General features: G+C 40.1%; 1 protein-coding gene across 4 annotated transcripts in view; it reads right to left on the bottom strand.

Moving 5' to 3' along the window:
* Window positions 1-19,172, bottom strand: part of LOC109269604 (cytosolic beta-glucosidase) — a 132,124-nt gene extending 112,952 nt beyond the window's left edge. For 2 of the 4 annotated variants that reach the window (XM_019453599.2, XM_053901644.1), the window contains exon 1: window positions 18,986-19,172. In XM_019453599.2, coding sequence (XP_019309144.1) covers window positions 18,986-19,043 — 58 coding nt within the window. In that variant the 5' untranslated portion in view covers window positions 19,044-19,172. The remainder of the gene's footprint in view (window positions 1-18,985) is intronic. The other 2 variants (XM_019453597.2, XM_053901643.1) reach the window with 1 other exon arrangement.
* Window positions 19,173-20,202: the final 1,030 nt, after the last annotated feature.

A 20,202-nucleotide genomic window follows, 5' to 3' on the forward strand; every position in this document is an offset into this window, starting at 1 on the left:
AAAAACATTATACTCTATGGAAATATATTTCAATATCATGTCACAGGAGGGTGGAGGGTTCCAGAAAAGTTGTCTCCAAGGAAAAAAAAAAGGAAAAAAAAAAAGAGAGAAATGAGAAACTGATAAAGCATCCGATGTGTCTGGCCAACAGTGTGGGGATGAATTAGTGAAAGAACCCCAGAACAGGAAGCCATCAACAACAGCCAATCATTAACTCTCAGGCAAAACAAAACCATACACGAAAAGAAACTCAACCGGAGGACGTTAAGTGGCTCACTTGTGCACAATTTTTATATAAAACAGTGATGTAAAAACTGAATGAAGATTTAAACAAAATGTGTTATATAACAAAATGGGAAAAAATGGAGACGAAAAAGTTTGCTTTGTGAGTATGGTGCTACAGCAAGCTTAAAAGAAAAAATAACTCATCTTACAAAATGGGAAGTCACAGGGCACCTGGATGGCTCAGTCGGTTAAGCATCGACTTCATCTCAGGTGATGATCTCAGAGTTCGTGGATTCGAGCCCTATGTCAGGCTCTGTGCTGACAGCTCGGAATCTGGAGCCTGTTTTGGATTCTGTGTCTCCTCTCTGCCCCTCCCCTACTTATGTTCTGTCTCTCTTTGTTTCTCAAAAATAAACAAATATTAAAAAGAAATTTTTTAAATAGGAAGTCACTGTTATATTTTCAACTACAATATCAAAAAATGACTATGTATGCTATTTAGAAACACAAAAGTAAATACTAGAACAAGATGATAGGACTCTCGGCTTTAGGGAAACTAAGTAAGAAGTTGAGAGTAGTGACATAAAAGATCTTTCTTGGTTGTTGGGTGTTATAATTCTCACAGCACTATCTGAGTTTTTAATCTAAGTACATGTTATGAATACAAAATTAAACATTAAATTTGGAATTACAAGAGAAGAGAGATTGGAGGCCTATGTCTACCCTGTTTCCAGGTTAGGAGTGGTAGAACACCCAGAGGCATGTGATAATGTCCAAGTGTGCTGTCCATCGTCCCAGGGACTGGGCTGCTACTGATACTTAGTGGCAGGGCCAAGAATGAAGGCCTGCCCAGTGCAGAGAAGCCACACACAAAACCAAGAAATGCCAACAGCACCTCCACTGGGATACACTGCACTCAATGGGAAAAAGTAAAGAAAAAATAAATGGGTGGGGGTAGAAGGAGGAGGGGGAAAGCAAATGGAAACCATTACATAGAAAATATAAAATAATAATATGGCAGAAAAAAGTTGAAACCATGGTAACCATAAACCCATTAAATAGTCCTATTTGAACAAAATAAAGGTGAAGAGGAAAAATATTTACCATGTAAATATTGATAAAAATAAAGTGGATTTTGCAATATTAATATTATATTAATTATATTTATTGATTGTATAATTATTAATGTTATTATATAATTAATAATACATTAATTCTGACTGGCTCATCAGAAAATCATACAGCTCTTAGTCCCAGAGTCATGGGTTCAAGCTTCAAGTGAGATGAAGAGATTACTTAAATAAATAAAACTTAGAACAATGTAAAAAAATGAATATAAATAAAAAATCATATGGGGCAAAGAGTAATACTCTCATATTAATAAAAGTTATAGCCCACCAAAATTATATAGTAATCACGAACTTTTGTGCATCTATCAATACAGTTTTGAAATATACAAGAAAAAACCTGTGATAAAAACAGGGATATACTGAAAACTCCACTAACAGGAGAAATGCTCTCAGAAAATGACAGAGAAAGAGAATTTGATTAACATAGTATATAAGCTTATTCTCTTACAGACAGATGTCTCTGTATGACTTTATATACATAGGTGTATACGTATGTATGTGTATATAACATAAGATACAGACAGACATATGGGAGAAAAGATTGTTACTCAACAAACAGAAAATTATTTTTCAAATACCTTGAAGTATTAACAAATATTAGAATTCATGCAGGCTACATTCTCTGACAATTAAACATAAAAGGAAGAAAGGAAAAAATGAAGAGAAAAGGAAGGGAGGGAGGGAGAGGAAGATTAACAAGAAAAAAATAAGTCAATGTATTTTTTTTTAATTCTAACTAAATCTTGCAGTAAACAGAAAATAAAGGCAGAATGATCGTTAAGGGGAAAAATGTGTTATTAACATTATCTTAAGAAAAGGCAGAAACCTGAAAACAAACATCTTTAATGCAGCTAAATGCTTCAGAACAGACTTTCCCTAAACAGATGGAAGCTCCAGCAAATGGCTGGAGAGCAAGTGATGAACCAGAGCAGATAGCTTCACCTGTACCCAGGATGCTAGGCACTCCACAGCAATGGGCAGGACCCTGAGGAAGCCACAGGCATGTCTAGGAGAAAAAGACTTCCTTCTAAATATCTACCATAATCAGATGTCATGAAACTGCCTTAAGCATTTTCCTTTTTAGGGGTGCCTGGCTGGCTCAGTCAGTTGACCTTGCGACTCTTGATTTCGGCTCAGGTCATGATCCCAGGGTTGTGGGATCGAGCCCTGCATCCGGCTCCATTTTGAGCGTGGAGCCTACTTAAGACTCTCTCTCTCTCTCTCTCTCTCTCTCTCTCTCTCTCTCTCTCTCTCTCTCTCTGTCTCTCTCTCTCTCTCTGCCCCTCCCCTGCTTGTGCTCTCTCAAAAATAAATAAATGTTAAAAGCAAATGTTTTTTAAGCAAAGACAGAAAATCTCCAGCATACAATAAGCCTTAATATCACTAAGCCCACCTGTGTTTATTTCTAAAGAGAAGACAAGAGCTACCCCCACCAAGTGTGAAGAGACAGTGGGCAAAAAAAAAAAAAAAAAAAAAAAAAACACACAAAAAACAAAAAAAACCATTATATATATTATTTTTAATATTTTTTAATTTTATTTTTGAGAGAGAGGGAGAGAGACAGAGTGCAAGGAAGGTAAGGGCAGAGAGAGAGGGAGACACAGAATCTGAAGCAGGCTCCAGGCTCTGAGCTGACAGCACAGAGCCTGACACAGGGCTCGAACCCATGAACCAAACTGTGAGATCATGACTTGAGATGAAGTTGGATGCTTAACCGACTAAGCCACTCAGGAGCCCAAAAAAACAAAATTATTTTTAAGAGTGTGCCCTGAGGGGCGGCTGGCTGACTCAGTCAGTAGAGCATGTGACTCTTGACCTCAGAGTCATGAGTTCAAGCCCCACATTGGGCATGGAGCCTACTTGAAAAAGAAAAGAAAAAAAGAAGAAGAATGTGCCCTGAGTGTGCCACATGTGGACTGCACTGTGTAATGTATAATAGAACGTGGATGTAACTTAAGTACTGATTTAGTAATTCGGGGAAGTGATAAATTCTTCTAGAAATAAATGGTGAGAGGAAATATTTCAGTCCTCCTTGTGGGACTTGACCCTTGAACTCCAACTCTGCACTTGTCGTGTTGTTGTTTTCTGATGATCCTAATGTCTTTAGCTACAAAGGCTTCTCACACTCCCCTTTCATTTACTTTAGTCCTGTTTAACATATGCAGCTTTTTGTCTTAACTGCTTTTGCCTCTGCTATTCTGCTATAATTATTCTTATCTTTCAATTAAGTCTCTTTGCATTCAGCCATTGATGCATCGAAACATGCTATCTAGTGAAAGACACTTTTCTCTGTCTTTGAAGAAAAACCCCCACGCTTCTCTTCATCCATCAAAGCACTGCGGTAATCTGAACCGGCTTCAGCTTCTGATTGCCGCTATGCTAATCTGAGCCCCACTTGGAAGAATGGAACAGTATACTGGAAAAAGCATCATGATAATAATAATAGCTATCATTCATTAAGCCTTACAATGGCACAGGCACTTTGGCAAGCACTCTACGTCTGTAGAGAAGGAAAAAAAGTTTTCCTCGACCCTCTTAGGGTGCCTGGCTGGGTCTGAAAATTAAACTGACAAAGACAGAGGGGCACCTGGGTGGCTCAGTCGGTTAAGTGTCCAACTTTGACTCAGGTCATGATCTCACGGTTCATGGGTTTGAGCCCTGTGTCCAGCTCAGTGCTGACAGCTCGGAGCCTGGAGCCTGCTTCGGATTTCGGATTCTCTCTCTCTCTCTCTCTCTCTCTCTCTCTCTCTGCCCCTCCACCACTTATGCTCTGTCTCTCTCAAAAATGAACATTTAAAATTTGTTTTTAAAAAATAAACTGACAAAGACAGATTAATAGGCAAAAAGCATGTATTTAAGTTTTACATGCCCTGGGAGCCTTCGGAGGAAATGAAGACGTGGAGAAATGGTTAAACCTGAGTATTTTTATGCTAGGTTTGGTGAAGAGTGGACAGTTGTGGGGGAATATGATAGGTCACGGAGCATGAGGTAAGGGGAGGAAACTGGGGGAAAGTCGGCAAGGTCTATTTATTCTGGTTCTTCTCAGTGTCCCTCTGTCTTCAAAGATAAGGATGCTCCTTTCCTGCAGGTGTAGGGAAGGCGCCTCTCACAAGAGCATTTTATGACCTCTGTCAGGGGAGAAGTGGCAGGAGGCCACAGCGACCTTCCCACTTCTGTTGTTTTGGTGCCATACCATGTCCTGAACTCCATCCCACAACTTTCTACCACTGATATCAACCCCCACTTAAACTGGAGGAATCTGAGTTTTCCTTAATTTTAAGGATTTAGAGGAAAGCTTAGGTAACTGACGAAAGTGAAATCATAAGCCAGGTTCACTGAACAGAGACTGTGTTCTTATTCACATTTTCTATAAGCATACGAAATTTATGCCTTATGATCTCTGTGACCTCAAGCAATTCACCCCACCTTTCTGTGCCTCTGTTTCCTCATCTTCAAAATGAGAGTGATAATAACACCTGGGTCATCCTACTTCATAGCATTGCTGAGAAAATTTATCGGATGTATTGTTGCAGTTGATGCATTTAGAACTGGCTCCCTGGGATGTAGCGTATAATTGTTGGTAATAAACGGTTTTCGTACCCACTACTCTAGCCTATACTGTCTCTCCTAAGAGGAGATCTCAAAGTAGCTAGTCTTTTTAGGAGCCCACCTTGTCTTGCTGGCCTCCTCAAGGTTCTCTTATCAGGACTAGCGGACTGTGTTGCTGCCCTGGCTCTTCGGGCTAGGGACCACCAAGCCTGTTGGGCGTGCAGTGTATCCTGTCTCCACAGTGCTGCAATTCCTCTGTTTCCTGCACTCAGTTGTCATTCTGGACTCTCAGCACCCTAAGAAGGGCATTCGTCCTGTTCTAGAACTTTGGGGCAGGAGGAGATGACTCCTGGACAGCATGCACTGTAAAAGCTATCCCCCAGGGGCAAGTATTTTTCTCAGTAGCCTTTTTTTCTGTTTCCCTTTAAAAATAATAATAAAGTTCTTTTATTACATAACTGTGGGACAAGGGATCAACCATAAGCGCTTAAAATGCAAAAGGTGCCCTACATTTAAACCTCTCCTGCTCAGAAGAAATACCCCTTGCAACATTTAAATCCTTTAACTTTTTCCTCCCTCTTCCACATGAAAATTATAAACAGCACCATGCTGTTAATCTGTAACTTCCTAGTGGCATCATGGCAGATATAAAATACCCCCACAAAACTTCAGCCTCTAGGAATTTGCCTGGCCTGGTTCCAGTAGCAAATCAACTCAAAGATTTTATAAGCAATAATTTGCTTTTCATTATTTTCCTATCACCAATCAGATTTTCATTGTACAACACAACTAAACAAAGAAAGGAGGGTTGGGGGGGGGGGTGACTTCCTAAATCTACCTCATGAATTGCTCCAAGTAAAGGACTCTGTTTGCCAGTTAAATACAATGGCCTTATTTTAAATAATTCCATGTTAATATATGTTTTCTAGAATACCTTTATAAATCTGGCATTTGTGCAAAGGGACTAATGGCATCCTTTTTTTGACTAATAGAAATCACATTCTTCAGAGTCAGCTGAATCTTTTTATCATACCAACAAATATTTATGGATCACACAATGCTGCAGATACGGAGGCATGACTCCAGACTTTAAATCCTGGTTCCCATTTCCCAAGAGAAGTGAGAAGAGCTGGGAGTGAGTAAACGTGGAGACACTGACTTGAGGAGGGATGGGTCATGTCCAGATATTTGCACCCTAAAGAATTGTGAGCCTACTAACTAATTGGGCAGGAACTCCTGACAACCTGCCTCAATAGGAATTTGAGGGGTTTTTTCTGTAATTAAAATTTTTTTTCCAGAACTCCCACATACTAATTCACCCCGGATAACTTCACTTCATTGAGTCTGTGTCTTCATCTGTGAAAAGGGAATAATTACACAGGAAGTGTGTAAAATGTCCGGCATGGTGCAAATAATAGTTGTTAAAAGGGGGGGGGGCAGCCCTTATTGTTATTATTCCTGTCACTCCTGTGTTAGCAAGCTTTTTCTATATGTGGCTTTCATGTTTTCAAACATCTCATTAGACTTGCTAAGGCGTATTTAGACACATGCAATATACCCAAATGCATTTAATGACAGGGTATGTCGGAAAGCAGCTCTGCTATAGCTTTTGTCTTTTAGAAAGATGCTCTTCAGAACCAATGTATCATAGAAATTAAAAGCCCAACTTGAGGTATTATGGAGTCATAGTCCATTGCCTGGGGAGAGCAGAACCATACATCCCCTCCAGACAGGTCTACCCTCGGTACCGGCGGGTCTTACTAAATCTGTATGTGATCTAGGTTTTGTTGTATACTTGAAATGGTTAATTAGAAGAGGTAGGGGAATCTGAAATGTCACAGCAAGTGCCTCCTGGCCCACTGTCACGTTTCATGAATTCTCGTGCGGAAGCCATTTGGATTAAGCAGTGACCCAATCTAAACAAATTGCTTCTGTGCCTCTTATCTCCTATCACCTATTTATGTCCCAATACATCTGCATTGTGTGGCTCAGGAAGATCCATTAAGTCCTTGGGCAGTGTTTACGGCTAGTTTTTTTTATTATTATTTCTTTGAGGTTCAGATTTCTCACATAAAGTGATAGAAAACTACTGTACAGACAGTACATGTTAACATTTTTTAAAAGAAAGGGGAAAAAAAGAAGTTATGTATAAGATTCGCAATTTCAGTCTGGGAATTCTCAGAGCAACCCTGTGGGTGAGAGACAATAATTTCTTGTAGGTTTTAGGTAAAGATATAATTTACCTTTATTTGCAGACACAAAACTCTAAGAAAACATTATGTGCCATCAATGCCTCTGGCTTTAAAAATATTTATGAGATTGAAATAGTTACCTGGAGGCAGACATTTCCTTCCAATGTCATAGGTCAGGCACATTGGCTAACACCCCAGATGATATTGATGTACCTTGAAAACTTAAAATAATGTTTATACCATTTATTTATTCATTCATATATAGAGCACCCATCCTGAAGTATCTGGGACACTGAACAAGGTTTACATAAATCTGACTGTTTTTTCCTCTGGGCCATTTGGCTCAGTCTGATAGACCATAAATATTCAATAATACTTTACAATGACAAAGCATCTTTTATGCAAACATCTCTAAGCACATTATTCACCAATATTACAATCTCCTTTTTAACCTACTGGTAAAGTCACAGAAACTAATTGACTTTCTTCAAGGTCCCACTGCAAATTGTTTATTTTGTAGATCAGAGTCCAGGTGTCCTGATCCTAGCCACAACTAAAGGGAGAGAAAACAAACAAACACATTTTTTAGGTGCTTAGGCTGATGACCTACACTAAATATTTCTAAATTGAATCTATTAGGCAAAACGTCCTCCTTAAAGATGTTAAATGTTGTGATGCATCCAACTGAATTTTACAACTTTTGGTCCAATTTGCCCACGGCCAGTTACCATTTTCAGAGCCCCAACAATGACCTATTTTAATTGAATCCTGCTACAAACACTTAAACTTTCACTCTTTAATCAAATCAGGTTTCTAAATAGAAATTAAAGTTGGAGCAGAACAGCGAAACTTTTCATGGAAAGGTCCAGTTGAAGTAATGGTGCAGCTGTAACACAAAATACCGCAGCAAAGTGTGAAAAGCTGGGAATTACTCCGAGATTGGGCCAGTCTCAAACACGTCAGGTAATGCAAGTGAAAGAAAATACTTTAAATTCATTATTTTACATCTTCTTTACGTTAAAGTAAGGCAGCTTTAGTATAGAGGATTAATAAAATGGCAAAAAAAAATTGAAAGATTTTTAAAATCACTCGCAACCATGACTGCGTTAATAACACATTTACAGACTCCTAACCTCAGGAAGAGTAGTTGACCAAGGGCCCCAGCTCTGAGCCCTGAAATCCTCTGTCCCAAGTGCTGGCCTTTGCACTGAGGCCACACTTTCCTGGGCTGACCTCAGCCAGTGCTGAGTGTGGTGAGGCTACCATGACAAGCCTGTACCTGGGAGATGGGGGACTTCCTGACAGGCGACTTTGGCTCAAGGACTCCCTGAAGACCTGGCTGGGCTTTCCCTTGAGCTGTCATGCAGTCTAAATGCTTCATTCAAAATTCCTTCTTCCTTCCCTCTCTCCTACACTTGTCAGACCTGCATCCCAGCCTCTTCCCACTCCAGTTTCTCTCATGGAGAATAAACTTCTTGCATGATCAACACCATCCTGGCCTCTGCTTCCTGGAGGACCCAGTGTGACATGCCACCTGATGGCAAAGACGATGGTGAGGACGATGGTGTTGATGATGGTGGTGGTCATGATGGTAGTCTAAATAATAATAAGGATTAACATCTACTGAGTTTGTTTGTTTTTTTTTAATGCCAGGCTGCATGCTAAGAGATTACTTGAGTTATTTCATGCACTATTCCCAATAACCTCCAAAAGGTAGATATTACCCACCTGAGAGAAGTAAGTCTTAAAGAAATTATGAAACAAAAACAAGACCACATTGCTTATGAAAGTCAATAAGCTAACTTATTCAAATATTTTTATGTTTGTATCACATATATGAAGAGCCACTGCATCAACTCTGGGTAGTTGGGAAAGTTTTTCCAAGCCCTTAAAACAAACAAAGGTCAAGAAAACGAGTCAAGGCCAAGTAATTTAAACAATTGGGACCATTAAAACATCCAAAATAACCATACCCAGTCTCCAATTTTAGAATTTATTGACACTATTAAACAGACCACTTAATAACAAACTAATGGGCTTTTTCTAAACGAAACAATTGGTACAATAAAATGCACTTAAAAAGATTTATACCCCATAAGCATCTTTCTGAGAAAGAACACCAGCTTGGAACTTGTAGCAGCTTGCTAATTCAAGAACAGAACTTTCTGATGGCAGCAAATGCCGTTTAGAATAATTTGAGGTTTCTTTGACTCATAAACGAATTGACTTTGCTCGAGGTCTCCCAGGAATCACTGGGTCAGTCTTCATTCTTGGGAGATGTCTGCTGATGTCTCAAAACAACTCCCTGAATACAGAGTTTTCTGGACTTTTCATGTTAAAGTCTGATTGTGGCAGCTACAAAGTTTCCACAGTATGTCAATTGGCAGTACAAAGGGGTATGCCATTGGTAAACCCCCAAAACTCTTAATTTAATTATTAACTCATGTCAGGGAACAAGGTCCTCCAGTACATCATGGAAACAGACCTTTTGTGACTCTTCTGGCACAATTTCTCTCCAAAGTCATCATCCAACATCAAGCCAACCATATCACAGTTTTAGTGTGGTTGCATTTTGTCTTTAGTTGAGCCACAGAGAGCACACTGGGGTGACCCTGGCAGATGCTTGTCTCAGCTGTCTAATATCTATGCCGAGAAGGCCTCAGTTCTCCCTTCACTAAATCAGTTGGACAAGATTTATTGTATACCAACATTTGCCAAGTTCTCAGCATTGCGGGGAACCAAAGGATACATTAGAGTCTCCATCACCTCCATCCCCATATCTTGTTCTTCATGCAAACAAAGTAGGCAATGGTCAAAGCCCTTTGTAATATTTCCTCCCGTGAAAGACCCCTAGTCTCCCACACTGTGTTACAGAGTGGTAGATGCACATCTCTAATCCGTGCCTGCAATCTAGACCTGGATAATAATTTGTAAGATATATGAAGTAATGGACCATCAAGAGAAAATGTTGCTCTTTCAAAGATCCCCAAGTATGCATCTGTATGATAGACTACAATGACTCCAAAGGAAGATTATTGTCTTTAGAGTAAATAATGCACTTTTTCCCCCAAGTCTCAAAGCCTGTATTTAAATGATTATTCATGGGTGTTGTGGGAGACTTTAAGCCTTAGCTTGGCAATTCCCAACATAAAAATGTGTAATGTTTCAAAAACCTTGTTTATGAGTCACCTGCCCAGAAACTCACCATTGCCTCTTACATTATATTGAAATTCCCAAGCCAACCCCCAAAATCTATTTATCTCATTACACACCTGAAGGGTATTCAGTGACACCTACCCCTATTTACAACGTTGTTCCTTTGAGAAAATGTCCTCTAAATTCCTATTCAAGTGACATGTAAATACATTTCTCCCTGTACTCAGGGGTACATAGGGAGAGACAAGAGGATGAAAATGAGAAGTGAATGAGCTCAGACATTCAGACAGCGATCAGAACCCTGTTAATCTTACACATACATTCAAAAAATGCCCTTCTCTACATGATTATTGCTCATTAGGGTTGAAGAATTATAGCCTCCACTATCAAGACAGATATTTTCAGAATCTGAAGTGACTACCACCCTCCCCTTGGTACCTAGATGAAACATAAACCTAGGTATAGGAAGATTTGACATTGACTTTGAAACTGTCCAACCTCTTGTCTATATTTTCAATATTTCCCCTAACTCCTTTAAGCGCCTATTATAATTAGTATACATTTTAAATAGGTTTTTAAATGGGTGCATCACAAAAATATTTTTCTGTCTTGAATCAAGGTAAACCCTAATAAATTTACAGTTTCAAAATATCAAATAGGCCCTTTTAGATTAAAAAAAAGAAGAAGAAGAAGAAGAGAAAAACCACCTTGGTTTTTTTTCTATTATTAAAATGTAAAGGATTTTTAAAATCTCATTTATTTTGTCAATTGGTTCTGCTTAACATTCTTCAGCCCAGTCCACTCTCAATTATCCATGCTAAGGAAGGGGGATCAGTGGCCTGGATAATCTAAAACAGCAGACAATTTTAAAAGCCCTTGTATTTGGCCTGGGCATACTTTACAATCAAACTCTGATTATCCACACTAATGAAAGGAAGATCAGGCACCTTGAGAAAGATCCAAAGCCAATATAGATGTGCTCAGCTGGTTTAGGGCACCTCGAGGCAGAGGCCCATGTAGCACAGTAGAAGGAAAAAACAGGGCTCCAGCTATTACCAATGGTGACCACCCATGCCATCCAAAATACCAACACACAGCTACAATATCTGTATCAACACCACTTATGATGGTAGTCTTCTTTACATGCGTGGAGTCATGTCCAAATGTCACCATGTAAAAAAGCATGTTGTTTCAAATATTTAATACAAGAGCAGATTGTTCATGTATACTCAAAACCTCTTTTAGGGGTTCCCTTTGCCCCTCTCCATCCCCTGCCCCTTACTACCTCTACTCAGAAAAGTCACATACTCAGAAGAAGAGTATAAAGGATAGAGATGAAAGAGGCAGTATGTTGGAGTAAGAAAAGTTCCAACTTGGAAGGTGGAAAGACTGGACCTCTGTCCCCTGTTGGTCTCTGCTCATGCCAATAGTCAGGTGTGCACCCAAGCGGAGGGAATAATGTGTGCAGCAGTACATGAAGGTCATGGCACATTTAAAGAATGGCATGTGCTTCATCTTGGTCAAGGAAGAAGATACAAATGAAGAAAAGCAAGAGGTGAAGCTGGCGATGTAGTGAGAGGTGAAATTACAAAGTTTTTTTTTATGCCATGCCAGAAGTTCAGAAATTATTCTGTAGAAGATAGAAGACAGTAATAATGTTTTTAATCATTGTTAAAATTTATTAAACGCACACAGGTTGCCCAAGACTGCTCTAAGAACTTGATGTTAATAAACACATTTAATGTTTACAACAACCCCAAGATAGACACTATTATTGTTCTCATTTTACAAATCAGGAAACTGAGGCCTGCAAAGCTTAGGTATCTCCCAAGATCCCTGACTGGTGGAGTCAAGATTCAAACCTAGCCAGTTTAATTTCAGAGCTCTTGTTATCTCTCACAAAATGGAATGATGTGGTCAGAATTTGAACAGACCACACTCTAAGCACTGTGCTGGAGAGACTGCAGGAGTGTGGAGGAGTGAAGGGTATTTCAAGAAGATAAGCGCCAGTGAGTTCCAGAACTAAAGAAAAGGCAGTAGTAATGGAGGAGAGGATGTAACCAAGAGGTTAAGAAGAGATAGAATAAAAAATAATTGGTTAAATAAAGAAGAGAGTAAGAGGGAGAGTCTAACATGAGTCCCAGAGTGCTGGCGTGGGCACTTTGTGATGGCCTAATAATTTTTAAAGAACCACTTGACCTTGTGCACCAGTGAACTTACCTGGAAAGCAACCCCTACCAGATGGGCAGGCCCAGGAAGGAACAGCACAAGTAATGCTTTTTATTTTCCAGTACAATGCTGGCACATACTCATCCAAATAAACAAATGTCCCATCTTAACTGATGAATTTGGTGGTGACAAAAACAACAACAACAACAACAACAACAACAACAACAACAACAAAACTCATGTACAATTATGTAGGCTAATATATAGAACCCATACTCCAAACAAATGATTGAGGTACAGCAATTTTTTCTTGTTTTTCCTGGTTAAATATATTGAATCACATTTAGTTTTTCATGTAACATCCATGAACACTATAGAAAGATAAAGAAAAAGCACAGGCTGATGAGAAAAGATGCAGACATGTTATAGCTTATCAAGATAGTTGTTAAGTGTCATAAAAAAAAGCCAAAACCATTTATAGAACACTCGTATTCAGGTGAAAAATATAAAAGGGTATGTGTGCATAAAAGTCTATGGATGGGGGAGTCTGGGTAGCTCAGTTGGTTAAGCTTCTGACTCTTGATTTCAGTTCAGGTAATGATCTCCACAGTCCGTGAGACTGAGCCTCAAGTTGGGCTCTGTGCTGGTAGCACAGAGCCTGTTTGGGATTCTCAATCTCTCTGCCCCACCCCCACTCACACGCATCCTCTCTCTCAAAAATAAATGTATAAACAAATGTATACAAAAAGACTAGAAGTATATTAACCATGAACTTGAAGAGAAGTGGGGGCAGGAAGCATGAAAGTAATAAACAACAATCAGACAGAGAAAGATAAATACTGTATGATCTCACTTATGTGAAATCTTAAAACAAAACATGATGACTATAGCTAAAACCCTGCTACATTTGCCAGTTGCTAAGAGAGTAGATCCTAAAAGTTCTCATCACAAGGAAAAAAATACGTTTTTGGTGAGGGCGATATCTATATGAGATGATGGATGCTAACTAGACTTATTGTCATGATCATTTCCCAGTATGTCTAAGCCAAATCATTATACTATACACCTGAAATTTATACTGTGTGTCAATTACATTTCAATAAAATTGAAAAAAAATCGACTTCATAAAAATACAAAATCCTAAAAAAAAAAAGCAAACAAAAATATTCTTTAAAATCCTCATTATCTGGAAGTTATTGAGATCTAAATCTTGTCTCTTTCTCTTCGTATATAGTCCTTTATGAAAAGACTGACTGTCAATAGTTCCCACCCACTTATACAGAACCCTACTTCTTATAAAACCAGTCCTGTTTTAGTTAAATAGAACTATTTGACTTTTAAAAACAACCTAACTCAGACACTGATATCAACATAATCTTTCATTCATGAACATGAACAGGCTCTCAAGGATCACCAGACATTTGACAAAAACAAATAGCATGAAATATATGCAAAAAAAATCTCAAAATCTTAAAGTGATACAGAGGGAAGGAAGGAAGGAAGGAAGGAGGAAGGAAGGAAGGAAGGAAGGAAGGAAGGAAGGAAGGAAGGAACTTAATTTTTTAAACAAGCATTCTTAAAAAGATTTGAGGTGTGATTACATCCAGAAAACAAAATACAGCTTCTTAAAACTGAAGCAATCAAAGAATAAATTTGAAAACCTAAAACTATGATTGCCACAATTAAATATTCAAGAGGAATTGAAAAACAGAATGAATGAAGCTAAAGTCCAAATTAGTAATCTGGAAGAAAAAGTTGAGGAATCAACCCAGATCCAGAGAAGTACAAAATGTAAGAAAAAATGTCTCCCATATTCACCCCATGAAGTTTCAATAAAAAGAGATCAGCACTGGGAATTCTACAGGTGAGAAATCTGAGGCTTAGAGAAGTTAACTCATTTAATTCTCCAGCAGTATACAAATAGAATCAGGCATATTCCAGATGTGTCTTACTCATAAGCCCAAGACTGAAATTCAATCAGTACCTGTAAGAGTGGCCCCACTCTGATTGGTTCATGTAGGTGCCAGCCTGATCAATATCAGTAGTTTACAGCTGGCCTCCACTCTTAATGGTCAATGAAGATGATAGTCTGTCCCATACCAGTTGTTTATGGCTGGCATCCACTCTCACTAATCAATGCAAGTGCCAGTCTAGTCTATACCCATTCTTTATAGTCAGCATCTTCTTGGGTAGTGAATCAGTTGATGAATATTTGAACATCATCCCTGCCCCAGCCCGTACTCTTTCAATGATGCCTACATAGTTTCATGGTACAATCAAAAACAGGGATGGATTAAATACGTGAGGGGGATTAAGGAGCGCAGTTGTTGTGATGAGCACAGGGTGTGGTATGGAAGTGTTGAATCACTATATTTCACACCTGAAACTAATATTGCACTGTATGTTAACTAATCAGAATTTAAAGAAAAACTTAAACAAAGGGAGGCGATCACTGAGATTTTTGTGGGTCACAAATTTGAACCTGCGGGGAAGAAATAAAGGTGGTTTCTGTCATATCACCCTTTAAGCTATGAGAAATTTCATGGATAAATGCTTCCCTCTCTTCTTCCTTTTTCCTTACACACCAAGAAATAAGCAGCCATGCTTTAAGTCTTTTTTCTCTCCTTTCCTAGGCGGTCCAGACAAAGAATAGATCTATCTGGTAAACTCTTATCTGGTAAACTCTGTCCTAGAAGACTACCACAGGCAGTCATCCTAAACTGCAATGTTTAAGGGGTTTAGCAGAAAACAGGAATCAAGATAAACAGGAAGTCGTCTAAAGAAATATAGGGCCTGTGCTGACATCTAAAACGTGTAGATGTCATATGCCTCTGGCTCAGGTTTGTGTAGACTAGATGAGTTTTTAAAAAGGACTAGAGAGGAAATAGCCTGAATAGAAATCACCACAAATGGGATCTAAAACCAACTTGAAAATTCAGCTGCCCTGTTTATTCTCCCACTTTTAAAATGCAAACATAACTCCAATTTTTTTTTTAACGTTTTATTTATTTTTGAGACAGAGAGAGACAGAGCATGAACAGGGGAGGGGCAGAGAGAGAGGGAGACACAGAATCGGAAGCAGGCTCCAGGCTCTGAGCCATCAGCCCAGAGCCCAACGAGGGGCTCGAACTCACAGACCGCAAGATCGTGACCTGAGCTGAAGTCGGCCGCTTAACTGACTGAGCCACCCAGGCGCCCCTCCAATTTCTTAACTATAGCATTCCATCTTTGACATACCAAGGCAAACAGAAGGCCAAAATTTGAGCCCACCCCCAAGTTCTGCCAACACAAAGCCAAAGTTAAAGCTAAATCAACATCCAAACATTATATTGGTATCCAGTGCAGCATCAAAGGTTGATAATGACATTCATAAAACTGAGGCCTTTTCCTCCCTAAGAACCACAAACTCAGATCCCACCAGGAGGTGTTGATGGAGTAGTTTAGACTTTGCTTAGGATTTGTGGGATTCTGCAGATCTTGTTCACCCCTTAAGAGCCTTCCCTGAAATCACTGGGAGTTATAAGCTCATAAGAGCTGTAGAACTGGGTCCTAAATGTTATTTTCATAGCTCCTCTGTGGCCTACCGAGGGAGTAAACAAAATGCCACTGAGCTACCTGCTGTTTTGTGTCTCTCATTCCCTCCAGCCAAAACAGAGGCAGAGGTGACTTCACAAAGGGTTAAAACTCATGAGAAATGTTTTTTTTGTAATTAAAATACTGCAGGAGACTCACTTCTGTACCAACAATGATTATCTGCCTTTTTTTCCTGCCTCTTCGTCTAACAAATACATTTTACAGGTTTTACAACGTTCTTTACAACTCACCTAAAACACATAATTTTCCTCCTGCTTATATCACTCGTTTATTATTTATTTATTAGATTTATATTGTGCTTTCCTCCAAAAGGCTCAAAGCAGCACACAGCCAACTCTTATATAATAAACATTTCATTAAACTCTTCTTAAAAGCTATCAACAGGGAAGTAGCCAGAGTGGGGGCCGAAGAGATATGAAGGACAGTAAGAAGGAAGAATCAAGGGTCAAGTGAAATAAGCAACCAAGTAATCAATATATTAGCAGGCCCGGTGATCAGAAAGTCCTGTCCTGACCCACCTACAAAGACCCTGACAGTGCCTTCTATTCTGAGTAACAGAGCCAAAATACCCTATTTCTGTGTGGGGGTGAGGCATGGGTATGCTGGGCAGTGGGGAGGCGGGGGAGTATGCTCATTATCTCTCAGGGCTAGCAAGAGGGTATGTGAAAACAGAGATACCTACACAGACAGCTGTGTTTTGAAAGCCAGTGGAAAGACATACATGGTAATGCTTTATCACACATAGCCAAAACGTTAGCTTTTTGTTGTTTTTTTTAACAAATACAATTTACGTTTCATCCTCGGTTCTGTTGAGGGTATGTGACTTCTTCCGACGGTTCTGTAGACTTTCGGAACCAGGGCAACCTAAAAGTTCAAGGATTCTCAAAATCAAAAAGTGACAAGGCGACTTCAGCTTTTAAATCCCAGGTCACACTGATTTGACAATGCCGTATGACAAAGCCACTGACATCCCGCATGTGTGATCTTCACCACAGTGGGAGGGGAGCTACACTCTCCCAGCAACTGCTGGTGGAACTAGTCCGGAATGAGCAAAGAGGGAATGTATTCTAACATGCAGAAAAAGGGGAAACCACCATTCCCCTTAGGTGGAGCAGACAATGTAACTCTCCCGTCAGTAAAGGAGCGGAAGAGACCACAGCCAGGAGAAAGAATCCCCATGATAGGATTAGTGTTGCCGCTCTTATGCTCCAGGCTCTCTTGTGCTCCCCTTACACATGCTAAATAAACTCTGTAATCCTCAGAACAAACCTACAAAGTGGCAATGACCACTTTCCTAATTTTATAAATAAGGAAACTGAGGCTTAAGTTATTTGCCCAAGGTCACTCAGTTAGTAAGTGCCTGAGCTAGGATTCAAACCTAGCACAGAAGCATAGGTGGAAAACCACAAACATAAAAAAATCATTCTGTGAGTTGACAAGGAGAGAAGTCATGGTGGATCAAGTCTCCCCACTTCGACGCTGCTAGAGAGTTAACAGCACAGTGGGAGGTTAGGGGCCACAAATAAAAATCTTAAAACAAGGCTGCAGCAAGCTCAGTACAGAAGGGCATGAACAAACTGCCTCCAAAAGACAGAAGAGCTATGGCAACCCTGAGGCCCTGTGAAGACAGGAGCTCAGAATGGACCGGTAAGGTCATCCCTAGGTTCTACATGAAAAGGACCTGGAAACTGGCACCTGAAATGTATGATATCGTCTTGTATAACTGATTGCAGATTTATTCCAAGTTAACTTCTAAGTTCCACAGAGTCATCCTCAGAAATCCTTTTGTAACCCCCTCAATATAAAGACCATGCATTGGGCACTTACTAGGTACCAAGCATTTGACATACGTCATCTTATTTTTGTTGTTGTTGTTGTTGTTTGTTTTTAATATGAGAGAAAAAGAGTTGGGGAGAGGGGCAGAGGGAGAGAGAGGAGAGAGAATCCCAAGCAGGCTCCACGCTCACTGCCAAGCCCCCCCACAAATGCAAGATCATGACCTGAGCTGAAATCAAGAGTCAGATGATCAACCAACTGAGCCACTCAGGCAATTCCACATCATCTTATTTAAACCTCACAGCAATGATATAACATAGATACCCTAATTTTCCCCATCTTACAGATTGGAAGCACAGAGAGATTGAGTAACTTGTACAAAGTCACACAGAGCTAGTAAAAAGTAGAGTCTGGGGAGTCACGTGGCTTGTTCTGGCCCCCAGAACTGTGAGAAAATAAACCCCCCAATTTATGGTAATTTGCTACAGGAGTTCTATGAAACTACTACAAGAAACTCTCTTAGCTTTGTTTAGCCCAGCGTTTCCCACATGGAAAACATATGTATATATGGAGCACAGGCTCATCAGTAGTAGGACAGAGACCAGGGCTCCAACTCCATTAGACCTCCAGCTCCATCCAAGGTGCTTTCTCACACCCTGCGGTTGTCCCCTGCGCTTATCAGCTGCCCCAGAGATGGGATGGCACACTAGACTAGTCTCTGCTTTTTAGCACTAAAAATAGAACCGGACACCTCTTCCAACAGCTGAACATCCTCTAATAAAGTCTCTTGTATTCCTTGAAGAAATTTACTGAGTATTTTTCCAGCCTACAGTGGAAATTAATTTTTTGTTGTTGTTGGGGGGAATTTTGGCAAGAGTGTTCAAGAAATCAATGACAAAAGCAGCTAGTCCAAGGTAAATTGATGTCTCAGATAAACTTGAACTTACTGAAATTACAGGTGCAGCTCAGTCGTCAACCCCTCACTACCACCAACCTTGCCGAAAGAAAGGGACAAAGGAACGTGAGCCTCTTCTGTGTGAAAAGTGACAGTTTCACTTCTACGATTACAGACTCACTAATCCCTTTCCTTCTTTTCCTTTTGCCTCCTCAGCCTCACCCTCTTCCCTAGGCATACAGACCCCACCAGAAGTAATTCCATTCCAGCCCTAGTGAAGGGGAAGGAGCTTCTCCTACCTTCCACTTGATAAGCTGCAGTGGACGCCCCCCATCCAAATCCTGCAGGGAAAGCCATATTTTCAGAAGAGGGCCAGCCAGACACTCAGCCAAATGGGAGTTCTGTGCCCTTTAGTCAGAGGAGCCCAAGAAATTGTGCAAACAGTTTGGGGACTCACCCGGACCAAAGTCTCAGGATGCAAATGTGTATGCAAACAAGAAGGGAGCCAGATTAAATGATCGCACTTGACTGGCCTTGGCCTTGATTCAAATCCAAGACACTTTGTAAAGGCAAGCATTTCCACTTTCTTCTCTGGGCACACCCTGATTTTAACAGAGTTAGACCAGCCTGGATGCTTTGGCAGGGCACCCATTCATCCAATCTTATCCATTTTATTAAAAAACATGGACATTGTTTTTAAAAGTCACATTATCCTACTAGAATTCTCCGTTAGCCAATTCCTCCCAATTCCTAAGCCCCACTCCCTACAAGTAACAGTTTGCAACTGTCTCTTCTGGAATTTTCTCCCATGTTATTTAAACAATAAACTGAGATTACTGCTTCTTTGTTTTCAATTTTAGATAATAACGATCGAATTCTGGATATAGAGGTAGAAGATCAAGCTCACTCTGTCTCCCTCCCTCTGGCTCTCTCTCCTCCTCCTCCAACATGCTAAATAAACACTTGATATTGGGGCTCCTGGGTGGTTCAGTCAGCTGAGTGCCCAACTTCAGTTCAGGTCATGATTATCACTGTTTGTGGGTTTGAGCCCCACATCCAGTTCTGAGCTGACTGCAAGGAGCCCACTTCAGATTCTGTCCACCTCTCTCTCTGCCCCTCCCCTCCCTTGCTCGCTCTCTCTCTCTCTCTCTCCCCCCCTGCATCTCTCAAAAATAAATAAATAAACTTCCAAAAAGTTAAATAAATACTCGATACTTACATTACTATGACCACGTATGGTTCAAAGCTGAGCCGTGAAATAATAGACCATGCTTACGTGCAACCTTTTATTTTCTCTGGGGTTAATCAACTGCCTGGCTTTTATATTGAATTTTCTGTATACCTATCACTAATTCATCCCCAAACACTCTGAGAGAACGATAAATCTCTGATGTTCAAACACTTCTATTTTCCTGCTCATTCTGCACGATTGTCGTTCAGGCCACCACAGAGCTACGTAATCTGCAACCCCATCACCTCTTCTCTGTGCTTTCTTCCTCTTTGTCTTTTCTCCGTG

The sequence above is a fragment of the Panthera pardus genome, unplaced genomic scaffold (assembly GCF_024362965.1).
Source record: "Panthera pardus isolate Hobbes unplaced genomic scaffold, ASM2436296v1 HiC_scaffold_13, whole genome shotgun sequence".
In the NCBI taxonomy this organism is placed as follows: domain Eukaryota; kingdom Metazoa; phylum Chordata; class Mammalia; order Carnivora; family Felidae; genus Panthera; species Panthera pardus.